The sequence below is a fragment of the Pipra filicauda genome, unplaced genomic scaffold, assembly GCF_003945595.2.
Source record: "Pipra filicauda isolate LSUMZ 115617 unplaced genomic scaffold, ASM394559v2 scaffold116_size3395265_pilon, whole genome shotgun sequence".
NCBI lineage: Eukaryota > Metazoa > Chordata > Aves > Passeriformes > Pipridae > Pipra > Pipra filicauda.
Window position 1 is genome coordinate 96,199 of NW_024103618.1, and position 26,539 is coordinate 122,737.

Below are 26,539 nucleotides of genomic sequence, written 5' to 3' on the forward strand. Positions count from 1 at the left end.
AAATATCTAATCCTCCAAAGGTTAAGATTTAAAAGCAATTGTCTTGTTTTCATAAAGTATCACTGTTTAAATTAAAATTTTAGACTGATATAGAAGTTTTAAAAAAAATAATCTATGAAATCACAAGCAGAAATAAAGTAGGAATCCTTCACTGCTACTCCAGGAATGCAGTATGAACTTTCACAGATGTCCAGTTAACAACAATCCACTTTGCTCTACATACTTGCTAACCTTCCAGAAAAGAAAGTGCAAGCAATGCCTGCAAAAAAATGAAACCATGGTGTAAATCTAAAAAAATTCAAGTATGTCCTCTACAATATATAAACCCAATTAACTGCAAGCAAACATTACAAGACATTCAAAACTATAAAAATTACTTTCTGCAGCGTTTTTTTTTCACTATGGTGATCTTTAATTGTGCTTCATATTATTATTATTACTACTAGTATTACTAGGCAACTACTTCTCTGATTTCACCCAACATATACATCTTCTGCCTGTCTCTCCAATATTGCCTTGCACTGTTTTTATTTTTTGATATTTTCGCTTCTTTAGCTAAGCTCACAGGAAACATAATAGAACAGGAAGGAAAAGAACAATCACTTTCCACAGGCACAATTACAAGTAATCATTATCAGAAAAAAAGGAGCTTCCTCTACGCGCAAATCCCTTCCCTATCCTGTTCCAAAGTAAGCAGTGGGCCCACACAAACAGAACACAGACGGCATACATGGATACAGTTTAAACAGCTCTACGTAAGAAGCGAAACTTCATCCATATTTCTTATGTGTACCTTCATAACTCCAACAGCTTTAACGTAACATTTTTACTGAAAGCAAAGTTTGTGATGAACTCATTTTCCAAGAAAACTAACTAGTCAACACTGCAGTGATGCTGCTCAGAAGATAATGAGTTTCAGTATAGTGTACTTAAACAAGTCATAATTATGCAAGCCTATTTAAGGTCAAATGCAAAATTTAATGTTATGAGTCAAGACAAATACACTTACTTTTTAATAAATTACAAGGCACCAGGGCTTTCAGAAATACAATTAGAAGTTAGAGTACTTTCCTATGTGGTCTTTTTACAGAAATGTTTAAAGTTTTGACATCAAAGATTTTTTTTAATCTTTGAGCAAAAGCAGAATTGAAAAATATTAGTCACAAAGTAGACAACAGGAAAAAGAAAAAGCCTCTGAAAATGTTTTACAATAAAACCAGAAGTGTAATCTTAATCATGTACACTGCTTTGTCTATAGTATGTTCACATTACAGAGATAAAAGCTACACAACCTGCATGCTTTGCCTGTAAAAATATAAAAAATGCAAACATTTTTATCCATGCGAGAGGTTCATAAAGTATTTTCACAAAGAGACACTAAGTACAAAACATGCCATTTACCTTGTAAATTCCAGGACATTTAGCAGTTCATATCTCTCTTCCTGTCCCAACTGAAGAATAAAAAAAAACATAACCCCAAAATTAAAAAAAAGGTAGGAATTAATCCAAAACAACTCAAGCAAAAGAACCAAAACCAGCCAAACAACATATCAAAACATATGGATCAGGATGCAGTTATTCACAGAGTATTTAAATACAGCAGAAGTAAGTACACTAAATTATAATGTTACTCTAATGTACTTACAGACTCTATGATTACTGAGTCAGGTGTCCTTCCAGTGAATACAAAACGAAGACGCCTGGCTGCTCGGACCAATGCTCCTTCATCTGCAACAAGTTAAATAGTTAGTTTACAAATGTACCAGAAAACTCTTAGTTCACCCCATGATTCAATCGACACAGTCCAAGCTTTTCTACTTCTGACTTCCTTTTTCCCTTATGGATTTTAAAATTAGGTGTGCTGCTGGAAAGAACTCTTTGTTTCTCCTGTTAAAACCGATGAGATGAGTTTACAGTTCAGAGAAAAGCCCTAAAAGGAACTTTTTAGTTCCCCCTCAGCTCAGTAAGAAGAGCATCCTCTTCAAACCTTCCTCAGTAGGGCACTGGACAAGGTACACTGGTTTTTCTTTAAGTTCTGTTTTGGAAGAGAAGAGTGTTAAGTTATTCCTGTAAATCATAGATAAATTCGATGTCTACAGGCAGGAAACATTTCAACCAGCAACCTCGCCTCCAATAGTCATCAGTTCTCTCCAAGCGGCTCAGGATGTCACAATGGAATTTGCTTACAATGCCCAATAAAACACTGCCATGATCTAGTTAGCTTTATTTATGGCCCTACCTCTGCCCTTGTCTTCCAGCTGTTAAAGGACAGAATTTAGAGAGATAGCCACCTGGGAGCTGGGGAAGACAGGGAAGACCCTTTGTGCTTTGTGTTAATTTCTCCCATCATAACTTATAATGCATAAGCTCAGAGCTGAGCATATTTTAATCATTTTGCCTTGCTTCATCATTTCCCGACTTCAAAAATTGTCTGTGAACCACAGTAGGCTTGAATCAGACCTTTTGCACTATAATCTTTTCTCACTCTCTAATGGAACTTATCACAACTTTTATCCTACAAAAAACATTCCTGTTTCAATTACACAGTCTCTCTTTTAAATCAATATCATGGTTACCAAGTACAGAACACGTTTGCAAGCAAGGTCATCAATCTGTCTCCTGACTGGATTTTTATTTACATCTGAGCAGTTCCTTTAGAATTCCACAGCAACTTGACAACACCTTTGTACTGCTGTATGGTTAATTATTCTTTGCTGTTACATAATCCATGGGACATTCATATGTATTTTCTAGATGACACCAATTCTTTTTTGAGGGATAGGTCTTTTTTAATTTTGGAAGATACTTCAAAAAACAATAAACTGAATAAAATTTGCTTGTTGAGTTGATAGAATACTTTACTGTATATTCACTCAGTTATTTGAGTCTCACCTGGAGATGCTGCTTGATATACAATTTTATCACCTTCTCTTTCTGGAACTGCTGTATGACACACTGCCATCATTGTCAAAAACTCGCATATTATAGGTGCAGTTGGCTAAGAAAAGACATGAGAGTGGGATTAATCATTCAAGCAATAAACAACTAAAATGTAATAATAGATAAGGACAAATAATAGTAAAAAAAAAATTAAAGATTCTTCCTCTTTCCCTTAAAAACTAATTCTAGCATACAGAATAACTTCCTGCTGCTGTACTTAGATACTGGCTAAATAAACAGAATTTAGCGGCATTTCCTATTATAACAATCAAAATTAGGTAACAAGAAATATAGAATAACTCAAAGAAGTACGTTTTAGGGAAGGTAAGTTTGAATGATGTATTGAAAGATTTTTACTTTATTCATAGAAGTTTCTTTAGATGTTGGATTTTCTACTAAAAAGAATTTTTTTTTACTTTTGTCTAATACTGTATTTGACAACACTTTTTAAGAATCTCTAGAAAGATGTAGCAGTCGAAAATCACAGAGAAAATGCTGCAAAATCAGACAGTCTGCTTTTGAAGAAAGACATTTAGATGAATGTATCAGGCACTCCAAAGTGTACAAAGCTGAAAAAATTTAAAATTATTAAGCCAAAAGAGGGGAAAATAAGCAGAGTAGTTGATTGGATTTGAAAAATACAGCTAAGAATCTTATTAGTACAGCTGGCATTTGCAAAATGAATGAACTGACTCCTGAATAGTTGTTTAAAAGAAATGCCAGCATTCCCCCTCAAAGCAGCTGCCACCTCAGCTGAGGGTTTCTTGTAGCATATTTATAGTGTTTCAGAATAGCAGGCTAAGAATAACATTACAATTACTCTATAAAATACAATAATCTCTGAAAACCTAACTTAATTCCATAATGCAGAAACACTAATGGGGACAAGTTCCTGTTCTCTTCCACTGAGGGCCTCCAGATCCCCGAAGAGGTATTCACAAGGCTGAATTACATTCTTTTCTAAAGTACTTCAGAACACATTTAAAATAGAGTGGTGAAACCTCTCTTTGAATGTGTGCCCGAATTTTAAAGATTTTTAAAAATGCATTTTTATAGCTCTCATGCTTATATTATACACATTTAATACTGCGTATCTACCAGAAAACTTTTAAGATTCATCACTTGCACACCAAGGACACTTAAACAAGGGCAGTAATAGATAACGCCTCTTTCAAATAATGCTACTATCTATATTGCTGACACAATACAAATGGCCCTTGCATGTAAGTATGAGTACCCTCTACTTTAGATACACTTAAGAGTTGCAGTCAGGTGTCTACCATTAAAGATTGCCCCAGTTATAACAAAAAAATGCTTCATGGCTTGCCAGTTAAACTGGAACTAGCCTCCTGGGAAGAAACATTTCACGGAAAGAAAAGAGTAATTTATTTCCACACTGTTTAAGGTAGGTGTTCTTGGTTATGACTAGATAAAAACATTTTTTGTACAAACAACAAACAGAAAGCGGTAATGATGGTACTGTTTCTTAGTCCATTCATAAGCTAAGCTTTTAACTTCCTGAGAAATGTGTCACCTCTTCGGGGCAAATGCCAGCCTCCAAAACGCCTGTTCCATTTCATCATCTGAACTGAAGATCTAACCTAATGGAAGCATGTACACACACATGCTTGTTATATATAACCATATATATGGTTAACTCTTGACTTCTGTATAAGCCTAGGTAAGTCATGTCAGGACGGTAAGTTAACTCACCCTGAAAGCTTTAATGGATGTCATGACATCATATAAACAGCATGATTACTGTTAAAACACACACAGAATGAAGAACACAAGGCTACTTCAGACTTATAATATCTGAATCACACCATCAAAAAAAAAAAAAGAGGGGGAAAAAAAGAGCTGGACCTAATTAACATGTATCAGCAACAATTATAAAAGTATCCATGAGGTCATGCTGATTTTGTGTAAATACAGTATTTATCTTCCTTCTAGGGGTATCATCTTTTAACTTATGGAAAGCAATGGTTTGATCTCACAAACCAATGATAATTGTTTCTATATAACTTACATGATTGTTTTGAAGATTCTCCAGTAATGATGAGTCACTAAATGTTTTTTCTTCTCCATTTTGTGGGCCCTGCCTGGAAATAATTAAATAAAAGAGAGATCACCTTTAGCATCATTTTAACAATTTATATACAAATAATTCAAAGACAAATTTTGGGTTATAGCTGTTACAGTAAAGGCTGCAATCACATACTGTGAGAAAAAGAATTGAAAAGGTACTTGTTTCACATCTCCAAAGTTTATCTAATTTAAGGAAACGTTGATATATATAAATATATTTAAACCCAGGAAAGTCTCTCTGTTGACTTTAGGTAATGAAGGATGAAGTAAAAATAACATCTACAATGTAAGACTGTGCCCTCTTGTCTTCTGATCTCTAGAATGAGATTGTATAAGGGTTTCAGGAAAATAAATGCCCAAAGAGATCACATTTTATCAAAAAATTAGCAGTTTTGGAAAAGGTTTCTAAATATTTGTAGAAAAGGAAGTCTGATAGCTTCTGAAAGAGGTAAACAAATGAGTTCAGACATCAGAGAAGTCTCCTTGGAGAGGGTTTGTTTTCTACAAAGTCGTTTGTTTTTACGACCAAAAAGGAACATATTAAACTGATAAAGAAAACACAGCAACAGTGGTGAAGTAGGGACTGAAGAGATGCAAGGAGATGGTTCTGGAGAAGTAAAACCATGCACTAACATCTCTCAAAATGCACAAATATTCTGGCTGAAGCTGAGAGCTCAAAAATGTAGATACTTCTACAAAGACTTGTTACTGCAGCTTACTGTTGAGTATTAGGACAATCTAGTTGAGTTTGAATTTGAGTGAAAGAAAACAGCGAACCCAGCTGGAGGAAAGGTTTTTTGGTTTTTTTTTTTCCTCTTCAATTTACTTTGGGTCTTGCCTTGGATCACATAATCATACAAAAGAATAAACACATTAGATGATTTAAGTTCAAGGATAAGCCATATATATCAAAGGCAGTCTAAAGATTCCATATGAAAACCAAAAGTGAGCTGTTTTAATCCTGCACTAATTACCATGGAGGAATAGAAAATGCAGAACCTCCTCTACACAGCCACTACAAGGACTACTTTTTCTAACTCTAATTAAACTGAGAAATTTGAAGCATTCTCATTCATCAAGACTTCTTTTTTAAATGCAAGGCAAATACATCTTGAAGTGCCAAAGGTTAACATCTTTAGACACGTTATATTTGTTCAGAGTCTAAGCTTTAAGCTTTGTTTTCTTAAAGCTTTCTGACAGAAATTTTCCAGATTGTCAGTGCTAAAATAAGGAAAAACATTTGCAAGTATACGTTGTATCAAACTGGAAAACAATTCTTTCTAATAGAAAAAAAATAAAGATTTAAAAAACTTGGGATTTAGTACATTAGTAATTTTAGAACTAGAAATGTTACTGTCACAAACAGATTTTATTAACTGCAATAGATTTATACATAAAGAAATTTATTAAGTGTCTTATTTTGTAAGTATTTACAAGATGTTCAATGCCTATAAAAGCGAAGTACTGGTTTGAGTTCTTTCTTTAACTACAGTTCAGATACCAGTTTATCCATTTCAGATGTGCTTATAAAGATTTTTATGTGTATATTAGTCAAAACCAGCCTATTTTCATAAATAGCTAAGAAGCAAGCATGCTTAATTTCATGTAAACACTGCATTATTTTAATAGAACCGCTCCCATGCAGTTAGGCACACATATCTTTAAGAAACATTTTGCTGCTACAGCAAATGAGGATTTCAGGTCAGGTAAGATTTTCGGTGTGCATGCATACCACATTTTGTGCGTTGTGGGGGGAATTTTTCTTTTTTTTTTTTTTTTTTTATCTAAGCAAAGGATTAATAATTCTAATTTAGCAAAGATTACTTTTCCTTCAAACATTTTAAACAAAAGATGACAACACATTATAATTTTGTGTGACATACCTTGTTGTCACTTTCAACAAATACAATATTGATTATGACATTTCTTCCCTGAAGTATCTGAGTGTATTTTGAATGATATTGCAAATATTTAGTCTAAGAAAGTATGATGAAGGTACCGTGCAGATGGCAGCACAAAGGAAACCAGGACTTTTTCTTTCCTGAGGTCCTCGTTTAGAGATTAATGTTGGTCCCAAGAGTATTTGGGTGCTCTAATCTCAGTTTTGGTTAAGAACTAGGCAGTACTAATATTGTAAAATTATCCGTAGAAAGTAAAATATTAAAAATAACATTACTGGTTTTTCCACTTTCAAATATGGATTTTTTTCCCAAACATGTTAGCAATTATTTCTAACATATTATTAACAGTAGAAAAGTGTGATCATGTGACCATAATACCACATAATTTAATAAACGACAAAAGTTTCTCTCTAATAAGCAATTCAGAATTGTACAGGACTGCCAGTAGAATAACTGCGCTATATTTCAGTGATCCTATTAGCGATTCTATTTCAGAGTACACAACCTAATGCCACAGAATTCGGATGGCATAAATTTGTTTAAGACTGTCAGTCTGCATCAATTCAAAGCTAAAACAACTTCTGAGTAGCAAAATATCTCACATTTAGCTCTGTTTCTAAAAATATCATTCACTGGTTTTAAACTTCAATCTTCAAAAAACACCACAAACTAAATTATTTTTAGAGCTTACCAATCATCTGAAGGAACACTAAAATCCTCAGGCTCAGGGCAATGGCTGCACAAGAAGCATGGGAAAATAGAAACAGGGAGAGGAAATAGAATCACAAATGCTAAAAAAATTGATTGCATATAAAAAAAAGTAGTTAATGAAATTAAATTACTAAAAAAAAGCTTTTCAACAGACTAATTTGCTAGTGCCTAGGTTGCAACGAAAATTGCAAAAATATGGTGTTTATCTTGAGGCTTTAAAAATTAAAAAAACCCCAAATTTTTGCAAGTCTTCCCTCAGGCTTTTATTTTGTAACAACATTAATCAGACTATATGACAGCCAAAACATGCATACTGAAGTTGCCTTACAGCAGAAAGCCTTTGGTATATCAACTTTATTTTTGTTCCTCTTTGCAAAAGGAGATGTCGTGACAGAAGTGCTTATACTTCTTGCAAGTGACATTTCATAGTCACAAACAAACCGACTGCTAGTTGTCAGGTGTAAGTTTATTTTAACTGTAGTATTAATGCATGGATGCCTATGAACAGGCAGAGGTACACAGATAAAAGAAAGTGAATAAAAATACTTACCCATATGCAACTCCTGCTACAGTACACTTCTTAAATTGCATAACGTTGCATGTCAGGGTACCCGTTTTGTCAGAAAATATGTATTTGACCTAAATGAATGATAAAATTCACCATACATCAACATTTGGCAGTTAGCGACACATCTAGTACAATTCACGACTATCAACACACTAAATATTTTTACTGGTTCTGCAATTTTCACAGTTTACAGAAAAATCCCCAACAATAAAACCAGTACATAAACATGGCAGTTGCACAGCCTTCATACCCATTTCCAAATAGATCAATCAACTGAAATGTCAGGAAACATAAACCTGCTTCAGGGCACGGCACTATACTTAACTATCCCTCACTCTATGCATTATTGAAGAGCAAGAAACTAGTGAAGACCAGTGACTCTGCTAGCAAAACATTACATTTCTGATAGAAGGCAATATGGTAAAAAAAGTATCTATATGCATTTCTAAACCTATCTTTTTCACATAGAAATATCTTCTTAAAGCCAAAACACTAGTAAAAAGCAACAGTTTAGAAATGTCAAATTACAGGAATAGAGGACATATATTCCTTTCTACCTACTCCAGGTCTCCTATTTCCCTAACATTATCCATTCCAGAAACTACTAAAGTATTCTAAAATTCAAAGCTGAAATACAAGAATCTGTGATATATTTAAATTTAGTTTAAACCTAATTTTAAGAAAAAAGTTAATATATGAAGAAATGAAGTAATCTGCGATGAACCAAAGGTTCTATTAGTCAAAGGTAAACTTCAATTTTAATTCATTAAAATTTATTTCTCATTAAAAAAAAAAATCCCAGGATTATTGATTAGGGATGAGCTACATTTTACCTGGAACTAATAAGGCTATGTATTAGCAATAATGTTTCCAAGGGATTATGACTTAGCCAAATCAGGAGTTAGAAGAAATTTTCTGTGCCAGGTTTATGCCTCAAATTGTTTTTTTTTTTTTTTTTTTGGGGGGGGGCAGGTTGGGAAAGTGGGAATTGCAGCTAAGAAAACCTTTTTTCCCAACACCAAAGTTTTTGCTTTCTTAAAACCTGAAGATCTCTTGGGGTAAATCTTCTCTTCATTATGTGCTGCCCTCATATATTTTGAAGCAGAAACCTGCTCTTTTTTGTTAATAGAGTCCTCTGGTCTCCCTATAAAAATCTGCTCAAATTAAGAATCTGTCAAAAAAGTGAAAGTGGAGATCCAAAGAACTCTGGCTATCTCTTGATGGTGAAGGAAAATTATGAGAAACCTAAGAAATGAAGACAAAAATTACTGAAGTCAAAAAGAAGGAATGTGTCTGGGAATCTGAATAACCAACTAAAGAGACAGAAAAAACAGAACGTGTAAAATGAAAGAGAAGGAAAGTTAAGATTCAACAGAGACTCTTATCCACTAGAGGAGCTTGTACTCCCTTTTAAGGCTAAGAAAGAACAAAATTTTCTGCACATACATCTTAAGCCCAGCAGGTACAGGCACAGGCCCTGTCCTCTACGCAGACCAGTCACAGAACATGTTAACCTTCAACTAGTTTTCCCAAAAGGTACATCTCTTAAGTATTAGTCCCTAAGACTTCTTGGCTATATGGCTAAAATTATCTTATTATTTATTGCTTTTGGAAAGCTAGAAACAACTTTTACATTCTCATGCAAAAAAGTGTTAGTTATGAAAACTTCTAGGCTAGGAAATGCAACAACGTGCATACTTGTGTTTATAATACAATTCAATTAAACAAGCATGTAAATTTTTTTCAAGAGAAACAGTTTCCCATCACCAGTGTACCAAAAAGCTTAGCATGTTTTTAAGCAAGACTGTAAACAGAATTGACTGAAACAGCAAATATAACATGTAGTGCTTCTAGAACTACCCTGTGCCTCAGACACACTTCTACAAAGTCATACTTTCATAACAGGAAGAACATACAAATGATCTCTTGTGAAAAGTATAATTGATTTTACAGTATTAAAAGAGAACTCTAAAGCAAAATGAAGAATTAACCCCTGTAGTAGGTTTTTGTGCCTAGGTTTCGGTAGTGGGGGAGCTACAGGGGTGGCTTCAGTTAGAAGCTCCTAGAAGCCTCCCCCGTCTGCTGGAGCCAATGCCAGCCAGCTCCAGGATGGGCTTCCTGCCGCTGGCCAAGGCTGAGACAATTAGGAATGATAATAATGCCTCTGTGATAACATATTTAAGAACAGAAGGTTGTTGTGCAGAAAGAATTCCAGCCAGGAAAGAGTGGAGTGAGAACATGGGAACAACAATGTTGACAATGAAGTCAGTGCAGAAGGAAGGAAAGGAGGTGCTCCAGACACCGGAGCTGAGGCCCCTGCAGCCCATGGTGCAGACCATGGTGGAGCAGCTGTGTCCCTGCAGCCCATGGAGGACCATCGGGGTGCAGAGACCCACCTGCAGCCCATGGAGGAGCCCATGCTGGAGCAGGTGGATGCATGAAGGAGGCTGTGACCCTGTGGGAGGCCCAAGATGGAGCAGGGTCCTGCCAGAGACCTGCAGTCCGTGGAGAGGGAAGCCCATGCTGGAGCAGGTTTTTCCCAGGTAGGACTTGTGGCCCCTGTGGGGGACCCACGCTGGTACAGCTAATCTGTGAAGGACTGCACCCCATGGAGGAGTGACCCACAGGACAGCAGTTTCATGAAGAACTGTTGCCTGTGGGATGGACTCACACCAGAAAGGTCTGTGAAGGACTGTCTCCCATGGGAGGGACTCCACGGGAGCAGGGGAAGGACTCCTCTCCCTGAGCAGTGGCAGAAACAACAACTGACTGTAACTTCACTGTCCCCCTGCACTGCTGAGGGGGAGGAGGGAGAACATGAAAGGAAGGAGGAGTGAGGGGAAAGTGTTTTTAAGATTATTTTACTTCTCACTCTTTCATCTGATCCTGCTAGCAATAAATTTAAGTAATATCCCCACTTTGAGGCTGTTTTGCCGCTGATGGTGATCTGTAAGTGACCTCTCCCAGCTCTTATCTCAACTCATGAATTCTTCGTTGTTTTTTTTCTTCTCCTCTGTCCAGTTGCAGAGGGGAGTGAGAGAGCAGCTTTAGTGGGTGCCTGGCATCCAGCCAGGGTCAATGCACTACAGTCTTTTATGCCTGCTAAGGAACCATTATGTGTGCTTTTTGGAAGTGGCCGGTCATCGCTGCTGATTGGAGTAGAGAATAGAACTTGTTATTTTTCACTTCGCTTTTGCACGGGCAAGCTTTTGCTTTGCTTCTGCTTTAATCAACTGCCTTATCCATAACCACGAGTTATGGATACTCTCTCCCCTGTCCAGCTGGGAAGGGAAGTGATAGAGCGGCTGGGTGGACACCTGGCATCCAGTCCAGGTCAACCCACCATAACCCCAAGTTTTCAGGGCTTAATTCAGCCATGAGCTCCCATTCCATTCACGGCTTCCAGTCTTCAGTGGCAAAAAATGAGGACATGTATACAATTGTGATTCAATCCTAGAGAATTCTCACTGTCTCTTCTGAGCAAGGCAGAGTGTGTGGAAAAAAATGACATACTGAAGACGCACCATCATAACAGTATACACTGAGACTAAATATTGTGCCACAGACAGCCTTAATGTTCAAAATTCCTCTGATTTTGTAATTTTAATGATGCACTTCCATCTCCTGTGATTACCACATCCACACTGATACAGTGATTGTTCATTTAATATTAGTTTCAAAAATGTAATTTGCTCATATTGCAAAGCGATGAGAATAGAAATATGCAAACATGAAGGCAAGAATATACTTTGAAACAAGTCTTCACATGAATAATTTCAATACACAGGGTTAGAACTAGTAATTTTTTTTCTACCTGTCCAAGTTCTTCATTGAGATTGGAAGTACGAGCCATCGCAGCAGTGTCCGTAGGTTCATAGTGCATGTCTATGTCCTACCGATAAAAAAAAAAAGTATATGTGTTTAAAAATTAGTCTTCCATAACTTCTTAGAAAAAATCTGGTACATAAATAGAAAAGCCAAGTGTAGAAGAAAAGACCAAACAGGAATAGATCTGCTTAAGATTATTTCAACATGGCAAGCCACGGACACAGTCAGGTCACTTCTAAGAGTCCCCAGAAGAAACAAGATTTTCTCATGAGAGATTTTACTCAGATTATTTCTCGTGATCTGTATTATTGAAAAACTGTTGTACTCATGCATCTAAAATGAATTTAGCAACAAGCAGAAATACTACACTAACTCTTAGAAAGAAGTCAGTCTTATTTATTTCTATTGTATGCATAACCAAGCATTTCTAGGTATCAAGATAAATATATCTTGAGATAAAAACATGAAGATAAATTTAAGACTACACAACAAATGTAAGATACATTGTAAGTGGTGCGGGTTTTTTCTTTTTACTTGATAAAAAATAAACATAAAAATTTACTTTTAAATACAGTAAAAGATTAAAACATTGTGAAGTATAGCAACATAGTGCGATAGATTGCAGATGACCAACTTCTCCACACCAATATGATCCACACACACACAGAGAAAATGTTTAAGATAAATGTCCAGAGACCTAGATTAAGACAAATTAAATGTTAATGGGGTGAGAAGTTAAAACTGCCTTTCATATTTCTGATATAAACAGCTGCAATCTACACATTCAAAATGGGCGAGTCTTACTGAATATTTATTTTAAAATACAGAATATAAAGGAAGATTTTAACTGCATTCTCCTATTTATCCACAATTTGTTTTATAGGACAAAAAAAATTAAGAAATCAAAACCAGTTGACGCTCGCAAAAGTATTTAACTTTTAAAATAAAGCATATGTTTCACCTGCTACTCCACATACATTATTATCTATATCTGCGTGACATATCTCACATACAATAATCTATTTCACACATTTGATCAGGCAATCAGATTAAAGTGTTCAAAATGGAATGATTAATTTGCATTTGGAAAAAACAGAAAAATGGAAGGCATGCTTACGTGGCTCTAAGGAGAATATCTCACTCCCACTTCAAACAGAGTAAACAGAATAAATCCTTCTTTCCCTCATTAATTCATTAAGGAAAAAAATTAAAGGATGCCAAAATGAAGTCTATATATTTCCTAAGTTATAATACTAACAGACACTGTGTTTGTACAAAAAATCCCATTCCATTAAACTATGGTGGTGCTGGGAAAAAATCAGAAAAATGCCAAAAAAAAATCAAACCACAGGGTAAGTTTAGAAAGAAGAAATGAAACTGGACAAAACTCTCCAGGACTGCAAAACACTTTCTTCTGATCATTCTGAATGAAACTAATACCTGAATATCAATAACAAGAAAGTAAAAAGGCACAAAAACATGCTTCAAAAAATCAATCTCATGCAGGTATAAGAGTAATAAATAAAACAATTTATTATTACCTTCTCAGAGTCCAGTAATAATAAATAAACAGCATACTTTATTATGTACATTTAAAGAAAGTCTGAAAAAAAGGTATACATAGACAAGCAATCCATCATTTCATTTACTCATAAACCACTTGATTTTAGAAGTCAATGAATATTATAAAAATAATATTTACCCAATTTATGAAATATGCCTGGATAAATTTAACAACTTCAAGCGTAACCAACAAGCTGATTGGAATAAGATTATTGAAGAGAATGATAAAAGTCAAGAAATTCAATCCAAAGTTGCTTGCTCCACCATCTGCCAAAAACCAGAGCAAATCAAATGAATATTTGTACTTGGAAGTACATATAGACAGTGTATTCAGAATATTTCATTAACTGCTGATTTTTAAAATGTTCTGAGTTTAAGAAGAAACTTTGGAATTAATTATAGTATGACTTGCCTATAAATATGACCTTCCTCAGAGTTATGGATCTCTATTATAATAGTGGAGTTCAAATTTACTCTAATTTCTGAAAAGCAAACTTACCCGTCATTCCCTCTTTTGCTATATTTTAAGGTCATAATCTGGTAATATCTATATACACAACCAAATGCTAAACTCAAAATTTTACAGTTTTATATTGTGAAAGGGGGAAATACATAGTGGAATGAATTTTTTCTCTACTCACTCTCACATCATTGTATGCTCTCCCTCAACCCAGCAAATACTATGAGAAAGGTACATTCACACTCCATGAAAGGAAGAGATGAAATTAGAGAGTTTAATGGAAGTTCTAAAACAACTGGAAATGTGAATATTAACATATATATCAAGCAGTTTTATACTACTTATTCATTTTTGATAACTCTAACAGTAGCACCTCAGAGAGAATGTGAATGGGAAAGTCTGGTCTCCACTACAGCGAAACGGTAAAAGATGGAGACCTGCCTGTCTGTATTCAAAAATATCTCACAGAAAAACAGCATCAGACAGGTTTTCACTGCCTATGCAATGTGGATCTGGTTGTTACTCTAAGATTCAGGAGAGAAGCTTTTGGATATGTTCATTAATATAAATTCCAGCATCAAATGAAATACATAAAAAACCAGAGAGCTAACATTCACCATGACATTGATATTCTGAATAATGACTACTGAGATTAAAGAAGATTAAAGAAGAATATTTACCTATTTCTACTAGTAAATAAAATAATATTCAGATACTGGTAAAACTGTCTTAATTAAAAAAAAAAAACAAAAAAAAAGTTTCTTCCTCAGCATTAAAAAGAAGCAAGGTTCCTAGTAAGTAACAGTTCATCCTAAAGGCAGACACAAAAACTTTGAGTGCCTTCAAATCAGAATGCCAAGATTTTTCTTCTTAAACTGGCCAAACACCTATAATCCCTACTTGGATGACTACATTCAGAAGCTTTGTACTCAAGACTGTTGTTTCAGAAGCAGAAAGTCTAGTTCTGGTTCTACTGCCTAAGTAACGAAGGCTTTAGGCCCACAATAAGAAATTCAGGAAACATAAATAATTGACCACAAAATATATTCATGAAAACTTCCTTAAATTTAGTTTCCTCACAGAGGGTCAAACTATGTCAATAGGTTGCATGCTGCCACGAAGGCCTAAATAACATCACACTGTTCTTGCATCCGTCTTAAGCACAGCTGTCCAGCATATGTTAGATGAGAACTTTTTGCCTCTTCTATCTGTCTTTACAAAAAGTTTGTTAAGATCTGAGGTTTGCAGCCAATAATTAGCTATATCTCTGTATACTAAAAATCATAAAGCTACAGCATTACTTCTTGGGAGAAGTGAGTTTAAAAACTCAGAAAAGTCACTGCAGCTTTAAATGTAATCTATTGCTAATATCTCAAAGTGGCTTTAGTCTGATGTTTAGGAAGCTGGCTGTTCATGCTAGTGGAGTGCTGATACAGACTTTGCTGAGCTGCAGAGATGCAGTGAAAGATGTAGAGGCAAACAACAAATCTCACCCATCCTGAATTCAGCAAGACCTCAGGTGGCACAACAAGGTAAATTTTATACTTGTTGAGATATACCTAGCCTAATGACTTCAGTCAACAAGCAGAACAGAGAGTGACAAAAAAACCCACTGTGCAAAGGATGGTAATCATCCTCCTTTCCAAATACAAATGGCAATTGAATACTAAAATATTATTTTACATCTTACAGTTTAGATCAAGATACCAGTCTCTTCCAGTATGCCTTCGATTCCATATAGCTGAACCAATAGAGCAGATCAAAGACATGGCAATAAGGATGCAGAACAGAATCAAAATCTGAATATTCGTAATTCGTTCCACATTAGACATTTTAAGAGGTGGACTTGTTGAATTCTGCAAAATACAAAAAACAAAAGTGGCTATTAAATATTAGATGCAGTGAAATGGTTCTTGCTTTTCAAATTACATGTTACTGCATCCTTTTCTAAATATTCTCCCAAATACATCATCATAAAAATGCCCTGTTTTACTTAAAAAAAAGCAGCTTATAAATCTATGAATTAAAGCTTTAGATTTGTGTCAGAAGCAGTTTAAACAATCACACAGAACACTCATAACAGTAACAGATATCAGTAAGCATTAAAAATGAATGTGCATATACCATATCAGTGCTGTAGAAGACAACTGCTAATACAAACACACTTTCCCAAGGAACTATTTTACAAAAAGGGAAAGTAATAAATAAGACAACCATGACCAATCTGAAATCATTCTTTTTTCTCAACAAATGCATCTCAATTTTGGTATTTCAAAACACACCAGGCAAAGTAATTTCAGTCTCTTCCCTCCTCATTTTGTTTTCTGACAAGAATGCTTACCTTTGTACTTGAAAGAAAGCTCCACAAGAAAAGCTCCAAAGTTTTAGGAGCAGTCAAAAATAAAAAAAGAGGAACCGGAAAACTATGATGATCCGACTTGCTAATAAAACAGTTTTCAAAACAGAAGTTACAAAATAGAATCAATTAATATGCTCACTAGTGGAAAAGCTACCCTGTGACTAAGTGACTAAAAAAACCAAGAACTTGCTTTCTTTTTATTGGTTTTAGTTCATACGAAAGACACTCTATTACTGACATTGTACTATTATATTGAATCGAGCCATGTTTTCTGAAGGGATTTTTTGTACTGTGGAATGGTAAATTAGGGTAGCAAAACAGTTTAGAGAAAATCCAAGTGACAAACCTGCATAAGTTTTGTGTCATGTCCAGTATAGACAACTATCCCATGAACCCACTGAGTATTTCTCAATTGAGCTCCTCGTAGAAGAATCTGATCAGATCCCAGTGGAACAGTCCTAGAAGGAAGGAGTTTGTCATTTTAACATTAAACCAATCAAACTTAAAACAAGTTTCCAAAAATATTACTACCACTTAATTTTTATTATGGATTACTAATTTTGATATGGTACTACTAAGCAAGCATACTGAAACTAAAAATGTCTAATTTTCCTGTGATTTATGACTACAAAGCTTTTTTCTAAATTTTCTCCTAAAAAAGCAATTTTCACATGAAGTAATTTTGTGAATTCTTAGCTTAATCCACTCTTCCAGTGAAATAAATATCCTTTATTAACACAATTATTTAACATTCACATTAATATTTCATGCACTTTCTTTTAACTGCAAAACCAGGTAAACCTTTTTCCGTTATTCTTTTAGAACTGCATGGAGTAAAGAAGTAACAAACCTTCAGAAGACATTGGAAACATTTAACTGTCTTAAATTCAGACAGCTGACCTCATAATGTAGCTCAATTTTTTTTAAAAATATAAAAATATTAGATCATTATTACTCTTTTCTTTGGACAATCATGCCCTATTTTGGCGCTTTTCTTTCCATAAATACCAGCTACCAGTTCAGACTTGTCAAAAGTGCTCTAATATTTGGCATTTTTATTTAAAACTACTGTCTCTAAACCAACACATTATGAAGTTCACAAATAAACTGATTAATGACAGCAACTATATCTCTGATATATAAGATAAAAAGTGCCTAAGAAAGCCATGATATTTTGTAACATTTTGGGAAGCACAGAGAGTACAGTCAGTCTCAGTGAGCAAGTTTCAGGTAATAATTTCTTCTGGATCATCATGTCCCCTTCCCTCCTCTTACACAACCTTTTAAGATTCAAAGACTGCAAATAAAGAGGAAACAACACATTATTCCTCTCCTAAAATTAACAATGACAAACAAGTTTTTTGGAATCAGTTCTTGGAGAAACTAGGAAAAAATTATTCTGGAAAAATATTTGAGTGCTTTTCTATAAAAACCAAACAACTAACAATCACCACCCCACTACAGCTTAGTTCACTTACTTTCTAGGAAACTAGCAGAGAGCATACTGACTGTTTAAGGAATTGTTCTCCCCAGCAACAAAGTATATCTTGGCAACTGAAATGAATGATATTGCCAAGGAAAACAATTTCTAGGTGCAGGCTCTACATTAAAAGAATGTATTGGAAAAGAAAACTAAAATTTAAAACATATTTACCAATATTAAACATATTTACCAATATTTACTTACTTTCTAAATCTGAACTTTGCTGCTCTTGTATTTGAGATGTGTTCATATCATGACAAAATTAGGAGACTGAAAGTCCTTTCAAGTATGAAAGGAACCTCTGGGGTTTGAATTACTCAAGAATCATTAAGAGAGACCCCTGTTGCCAACAAAGATTACTTCTACACTTGTATTTATCTGCATTTCTTGATCAGAACCATTCTAAGGCTTTAGGATCATTCATCAACACAAGACAGACATTTCAGTTAAGGAATAAGGATTACCTATCATTCCAAGAATAATGAGATATTTTCAGTGTATTAACACTAACACAAATGCCACAGAAGATGAAAGGAAAATAACTCTCTACGGCTTTATGCAAGTCTCCCATAGATAAATTGGAAACGTTTTGAACTGTGGACCTTCTCTGGAATGCCAAAAGACTTTCTGTCCCTTCTCCTATAAATGAGAGGAAAGCAGAAGTCAAAACCTTTAACTCTTAATTCTTGTACTCCTTCAAGAATCAGTTGAGTTCTAAGACTCTTTCTGCCACTTCCTGATCTTCCTCTGTTTTCCCTTTCTAAAAACTGTGAAGAATATGTAGTAAAGTCCATTCTATTGCAGAATACACTGATTTTTTTTCCATCAGGACAGTGGCTCTCAGATGGATACCATTCTTCAACTTGGACAGGACTTTATCCTCAAGTCTTTTAGTGGGAAGACAATCAGAAGGGAACTGGGATTGCAGCCAGTGAAAGTTGTCTCCAACAGAACTTGTGCACAGACCAAGGAGATGAAAACAGACAGCAAAGCAACCAGGGGCATGGAAAGCTCAGATCTGCCAGATATTATGCTACTAATCCTCAACACTGTCATCACACTCCACTCTCTAATGAGGTCATGGTGTGATGACTTGACAGATCTCAAGTGTCTTATTTCCCAGTCCCAGAGTTCTCAAAACTGATCCAACTCATCTGATCTCTCTTGTATTCTACATAACTAATGACTCTCAGCAACATGTTTGGGTAGTATTCAGTAAGCAATGCTCTCAGCGGGGAAATATCCTTTCAGAATACTTTCCTGACAGAGTTGTCAAGGGTATATAAAGAGATGGTAATTTCTAAGACATTTGAAAGCTTACATACCAAAATGATTTTGTTAACAAGTGTACTCTTATCAAAAATTTTAAGAATGTCTTCAGGAAAGAATTTACTTTAGGTCTGGATAACCAGTATCTGCCCTTGTTTTGCACAATGCCCTCACCATTATGCGAGCCACTGCCTAGTCATAATTTCAAATTAATCCAGGCTAAAGAACTTTTCTCCTTTCTCAAGCTAATTGTCTTCATGGAGTAAAACCAAGTTGACATCCTTCTGTATATTCACGAGCTTAATAAAGAATTGCACACTTCGGAGTTAAGAGTTAGTTCACTCAAAAGCTGAGGATATCAAGAGAAATTTTGCCTCTTTTAGTCCACAGATTTAGCTAAAGGCAAAATAACTGTAGTGGTGTTCTACCTCCTGGAACTCAGAGTATCCAAAAGAAAAAAACAAAACTTTTTTTTTTTTTAATTGCTCTCCAATGAAGGGAAAAAGACTGAAAAAGTCAACTAGATGCAACATTCATGGCACTCCAATGACTTACATAAAGTGAAAGAAGAGGGAGATACATTTTCAGTATCCTCTATTTCTTTTGCAAATATGTTAAGATGGTAGTGGATAAAGTTTTCCAGGATGAAGGACCACCGCCTCCCTAAGATCCTGCTTTATGGTGAACTTGCCACTGGCTGCCGCAACAGAGGAGCCCCAAAGAGGAGATACAAGGACTCCCTGAAACAACATCTCAGCCTTGGCCATATTGATCACCATAACTGGTCTACTCTGGCCTCCAGTCGGGAGGCCTGGAGACACACCATCTATAACGCAGCTGTCTCCTTTGAGAACACACGCAGGATCACTCTCGAGGAGAAAAGGCAACGCAGAAAGAACTGTGTCTTGCAGAATATACCATCTAAAGAGTCTTTCTACTGTGCCTTTTGCAATCAGATATGTCTGTCTCCTATTGGCCTCATAAGCCACCAGCGTGCCTGCAACAAATGTGGATAGAGCCTTCCCAAATCTTCGTTCGCGAAGCCCAGCCACGATGATGAGTGGATAAAGTTTAAATCACAACTGCTGGATCTACATAATCTGGTAGGAACGCCTTAAAGATCTGGATAAATAAATATCTATTAGATAAATTTGTGCTACCTCTAATATGGACAGAAAAAGAACTCATCCCTGATTTTTCAGGTTGAAGTAAGGTCAGGATCCAAAAAGAGTTACTTACCTGCAATTCTTTTTCACTGAAGGTAAATATTATATTAGAGCCACACTTTTGGAACTATCCTACTGCACAGGAACTATAGTGAAAATATTTCAAAACAGAATTTCTCAAATGAAAAATTACTTGACCAGCAGATGGCATACGCCTACACATTCTTGAGCCATAAAAGCCATCAGCACATTCAATATTTATTTTTTAAATCAATTTTTAAAAATTAAATTATTAGATTTAAAAGAAAAGTGTGTTTTTCCCTCTAGCCAGGGAAGAAGAATGAATGTGTGGATCTGTTATAACTATTACCTTCAGAGAAGAATTACAGGTAAATGTTTTTCTCTTCTTAATGACAAGTACAGTGGAATTATAATAGATCCACACTCTTGCGACTGAAAACTCCTGGAATGGATCTGTAAGAAATCAGTAAATAAAAAATGGAATATTAAGGGGGATAAAAAGAGGTATTTAATAATTAGTTAGTACTACATGTATTAGTCTAAAATCACAAACATGAATAATACTGGGTATGGAGGAATAAATTCCTACCAAATAAATAAGAAATACTGTAAATCTTTGGGAACGAACAACTCAGTAATTCTGAATCTAGCAATGAATCTTCTGTGAACTCACAGATGACTCCAAATATCAGTAGCTGGTAAGTACTTGAGTATTTTAAGAATTTTTGAAGAAGTTTTACAAGCATGTGTGTTGTAAATGCACGTGGTCTATTTCAAAAGGAACATACTTTCAGTAACCTAAGGCATTAAACGTCTTTCAGCTACCAAATTAGAAGAATTTGAGGTATACAGCGATGGACTCCATTCCACTCTGGACTTAAACAGAAGAAAACAACAATAAAAAAACCAGACAAGAAACTATTTCTATTCAGCTTCTATAACAGATGAGATGCTTAAGTGAGTTACTACATACATATTTCAGAACTATCAGATTAGCACTCTCTTCTATTATTAGTAGCTACTGCTTTCTGTAGGACAACTAGTGCAACAACTCCAGCTGTAGACATTAGAAGTAAGGTTTTATCTCCTTAGTTTTTTAAAAGAATAAAGTCTAGCAAGGAATAAATGAAAAAAGATTTATTATTCATATTTTAACTTCAGTAGTTTAATAACATATAGCTATCTACTGATAGACTGAATCTCCTGAAATCTTACTCCTTGTATTTACATACCCATGCCCATCCAGTCTGATGTTCCCAACAAAGTCATAGAGATGTCGGTTTGGGCTCTCACATTCAATTCTGCCTGAAAGTCTCATTAAGCTTTCTGTGTCCTTTATCTCTGATGTTAGTGACAAACCCTGTAAACAAAATTAATTTGTCATGACATTAGAAATCAGTAATTATAAATCTTTGTAGTATAAATCTGACAGTGCAAGACCAGAAAACAAGTATCCCTGTGGGAGTAAAATGGGCCAGCTATACTTTGTTGTAACACTGCTGGATGCTACAGTGAAAAAGTCACCTTAGTATCTCAAAATACCACGATCAAGACAGGGTCTAATACATCTCATAGCTCAGCAAGACTGTCCCTGTGTAGAGACAGTGCAGCCACTCAAAAACTGCTATTCCTTACCTCTCCCTAATGGACAATACTGGCACTATCAGCTGCTTTCTGCAGGGCTTATGCCTCATCTATTCTCTAGAAACAAAACCAATACTCAAACTACTTACATTTCTACCTATAGTACCTAAATCAAAGCAGAAAGAATGACTTAAGAGTAACCATTCATTCTTCTGCTCTTATGGTGCCAGTAGCCCATAGCTTTTTATTCAAACCATGAAAATTTCACAGTCTTCTAAAATGGGCATTAATGTAATAAAATGTTTTTATAAGCAATAATAGAAAAAAATAATATTAGCAATATTCTTAAAAGTGAAATTCCTACCTGTCGAATTTTTAAGTTTGTCTCACCATCTAAGTTAGATGTTTCGATGTAGCACATGGCCTGGGGTTCACTATTAAGAAAAAAAATTCCTGAATTTAAATTATAATGTTGAAGTCCATAAACTTCCTGTAATCTTGTAATACCTATTTATGCAAACAGGTTTATCTGATCAAATCTGCAGAACTAGAATAATTTACAGCCAAATCTGTAAAAACAAACAGTACCTTACATTTTCAGAAAAGTTTGCCAAAACTTATTTTCTTAGATGAAACATTGATAAAATTGCTGTGCACAGCAAAAGTTTTCTATCTTTATACACAGGATTAAGATCTGGGCACAAGTGATCGTGGCATTCGTAATGCCTACTACACTAGGCAACAGTAGTTCAGACAGAAATTTTCTTGCAAACGGTTCTCTTACAAAAAAAGTCTAAATTGTGGATAACATAATACAGTTTTTGAATTATATTCTCCTCATGCAATTTCAAAAGCTTTTTTACAAACTAAAAGTTTTACTTTTTACAACATTACTACTTGAATACTTCATCTATTTGACACATACTCAGAAATGGCTTATTCCCTGGATTTAACTTTTCCAATATAATGTTTTGATGTGTAACAGAACAGCAATTTTAGATGTAAAATATTTCCAGATTTTTAAATCATATTACAATCAGGATAGAATTGTTAACTAGGAAAGCAGAGATGCAGAAGGAGAAAATTACTTTTCTGCAAGTAGATAATAATCAAGAACAGGCCTAATAGGTCAGGATTTCTGAGTTACTCCAGTCAGTTCTCATTTTCTGGGCATGAGGACAGAACACCTACTACTTAAATCTATGACAGAAAGAAGTTTTGATTCTGAAAAGGACCAAATAAACAATAAAACTTAAAAGAATAAAGGTTTACTCTCTATACCACTTTAAAGCCTCTAATGTTTTCTTCTTTCTAACATGAAATTCAAGCATCAAATGTTTTTTAAAATTTTCTTTATTAATGCAACACTGGCTACTGATAAATGAACTAATTTTAGATTGTTTGCAGGATCATGTTAAGTAGGTTATTCTAACATAACTTTGTAAAGTACAAGCATTAAAATGTGACAAATCATTATCATAAGATTCTTTCAGGCTGTGTTTTCTTCTTGGCAAACTTCTCTAAAAACATAAATAACTTTTATTTAGATTGTTTGGATGGAATCACCCATTATCACAATTCTAGCATTTTTATTAGTTAACAATAAAAAACAAACAATATTTTCTTGAAGCACTTTTAAAACAGAATAAGGCAGCAAAGACATTTCAAGTGAGACACATGCTTAATTGTAGTAACTGTAGCAGATTGCTCCACAGTAAGTTACAGTTAGATCAAGGCAGGCCCATTGATTGGTTAGGGAAAAACAAAGTGTGGTAACAGTGCAGACAATAGCATAAAGCTGATGTGTCCAAGAAACATGCAGTTTGTCACAATACACAACAACAACGCTGCTTTTGTCATCGCATGCAGCAGAGATTGTGCAATATCCAAGTTTGTGCAGAGGGTCCTCTACCAGTCCTACCAACATTAAACTATATTCTTTGCTGAAAATAGGGAGTTGGTAGAAACATGTATATTTCTCTTAATTTGCTCTAAGGAATTGAACATATATTTATCCTGGTGTTTAACTGTGTTTATTCAATGAAAACTTGTCTCCTAAAATTTCATGGGAATAGTGTAAAAACAAAGATGACTGAAAAAAATTCTCATTTCTTGGAGTGTTAGCATGTGTTTATGCTTTAATGATATGTAGTTTCAACTGAACCCTTCCTAATTTTATAAATGTGTAGGTTTTGTTGAAGAAAGGTGAACAGCATAGCAGAGATTATCAACATGGCAGTGTTGTTCATATTTGGTATATGAGGACCCACATACACATATCCTGTGCAACTAATTTATTCTAACCTTGAAGACAGACTGATGAGATCAGCTGGGAGATGTTCCCCATTGGTCACTTTCACTACTTCCCCTACTGCCACCTACACATCCCAGTTTGAAATGATTAGAACAGAAAAATAAGTGACGAGGGAAAAAAATCCCAACAAACAAAACAAAAACAAAACAAAAGAACAAAGACAAAAAGACAGAGTTTAAAATTATTATTGAAAAAATACATGTTAATTAAAATGTCTGATGAGCATTTTTTCAAAATCTATTTTAATCAGGTCATAAAGAAAAGAGCTAGAACACTTTCATTTTTACTCAGGTGGACTGTTTTACTGTAAGGCACCAATTTTAAGATGCAGAACACAATGACATTGTACAGTAAAAATAAAAAACTGTTATGCTTATTTCTCAACTGATGAAGTCTCTAGCCACTCCATACATCAATAAAAAAAATAGAAGTCACAACAAAAGATTTTCCATCAACTTTTCGGAAAAGCCAAGTGACAACTACCTGTTTCATGCAAACATGCTGATAATTACTGTGTATTTTGTTTCAGCTTTGTAAATCTCTGTGAACACTGAACTAGCAAGAACCATATGGAATTAAATCTCAGTGGTTTGTGTCCTTCCACAGTAAGAATCATAGTTTTCTAAAATAATTAAGATCCTCTTGTTCTCCAAAAACTAGTATTGCTGGTAAAAAGAACGAAATATTAGTTTGAACTAAAACTAGGCCCACAGACTTGCATTGTTTCTGAAACATAAGATGTAACCGGGCATCAGTAAACACCTGAAAAGCAAATCGATGAGACTGTCTTCCTGGAGAACACATGGCCATGTGGGGATGAGAGATGGAGGAGAGTACATGCTAGTATGCAGGCAGAATTAGAGGTAATGTAGTAGTACAGGGTTCTCTCCTGCAAGGAAGGCTGCAACAGAATCCTAGTAATATAACTAATGAGGAAGTTTTAGTTGGAAGAAATGCCTGAACTGGGCACAGAAAAGCAATCATGATTCAAAGAGTCCCCACTGTAAACTGGATCCTAGAAGAAAACCTGACAGGAAAATTCAAGGTGAGTAATGGTCATAGGTGGACACATAATGCCTTCTGATAAAGGCATTAAAGTGAGGTTAAACAAACAGTAACAGTCCTGACCAAGTCAAATAGCAGCTAACTATTATTTCAATTTATCAACACGTGATATTCCTTCAGGGGGAACAAGGCTTGTAAAGTAGGCTTTTCAGGCATTTGGTATTTTTCTGTGTGTAAACCACAAATGGAGATCACTGTGATGCAAGCATCCTCCAAATCCAAAAGGGCAAAATTGTGAAGACACCTAGGCACAGACTCAAATTTAGGAGATTACTCAGGAAGATTATGAAGAAGCTGCTCAGAGAGGATGTAATCTGTTCCACCTGCAAAACACCAGGGTTAGCATGACAGAAGCTATTATCAGGCCAACAGAACAAGTGTTCTTGCTGCATGGTTGTATTGCCTATGAAGATCTTAGTGGAGAAGCACCAATAAAATTTATAAATGCTTCTCAAAGTACAGAAGTAAAAGGTTTATAGAGGACACTCAATAACAACCCAGCTAAGTTATGGCAAACATTAGCACTGAAGACAGACTGTGGGAAAAATTTACAGTATTATCTGGCAACTAGTTTACATTTGATAATAATTTAATAGAAGTGTTTTAAAAAGAGCTACACTTAATTTTGAGATATAATGGAAGACAGAATAAACAATGTACTAGTCTATACTACAGTCTGTCAAGAGACACATGTAAGATCCTAACATTATTAATTGTAGGTATGAGTGGATTCATTAACTTCAGTGGGATCAGAGAGGGTTTATACCTAAATCATAGTCATATATATGTAACGTTTCTGCTTGTGCCAGAAAACAAACTAAAATACAACTGATCACATTTAAATATTATTCATTAAAAAGTACTGTTAGAATATGCTGTCTGTTGACCTGATCAAATAGATGTTGAAAAATGTGCATCTTCCACATAAGATGTGGATTTCTTAAATAAAACTGTCCAAGGAAATGATGATAAACAACCTCTGATTGTCCATGTAAAAGAGTCACAGCATAACATGCTACAAATTAAGTCTTGCTTTCAGTGTTGAAATCATCCTAATAAATATATTAGATAATAAAGTGAATGTTCAGCTTATAAAGACAGTGCTAATTTGATGGTTAACATCTCATATTCACTTTTTTTTTCCTGATTTCCTGATTCAAATTGGTGACTATATCTGTTAAAAAACATTTTTGTTCCCTGTAGTACATCTATTTTGATT

At 34.9% G+C, this 26,539-nt stretch overlaps 1 protein-coding gene across 3 annotated transcripts in view; it reads right to left on the reverse strand.

The window, feature by feature from the left end:
• Positions 1–26,539, reverse strand: part of ATP8A1 (ATPase phospholipid transporting 8A1) — a 115,453-nt gene that overhangs the window by 63,854 nt on the left and 25,060 nt on the right. Inside the window, exons 7-19 of one of the 3 annotated variants that reach the window (XM_027722574.2) lie at positions 24,246–24,319; positions 22,306–22,375; positions 21,590–21,717; positions 16,765–16,876; positions 15,750–15,915; positions 13,739–13,866; positions 12,023–12,100; positions 8,191–8,279; positions 7,621–7,665; positions 4,970–5,042; positions 2,893–2,998; positions 1,646–1,728; positions 1,402–1,451 (exon numbers count right to left, since the gene is read on the reverse strand). In XM_027722574.2, the coding sequence (XP_027578375.1) occupies positions 1,402–1,451; positions 1,646–1,728; positions 2,893–2,998; positions 4,970–5,042; positions 7,621–7,665; positions 8,191–8,279; positions 12,023–12,100; positions 13,739–13,866; positions 15,750–15,915; positions 16,765–16,876; positions 21,590–21,717; positions 22,306–22,375; positions 24,246–24,319 (1,202 nt within the window). The remainder of the gene's footprint in view (positions 1–1,401; positions 1,452–1,645; positions 1,729–2,892; positions 2,999–4,969; positions 5,043–7,620; positions 7,666–8,190; positions 8,280–12,022; positions 12,101–13,738; positions 13,867–15,749; positions 15,916–16,764; positions 16,877–21,589; positions 21,718–22,305; positions 22,376–24,245; positions 24,320–26,539) is intronic. The other 2 variants (XM_027722575.2, XM_027722576.2) reach the window with 2 other exon arrangements.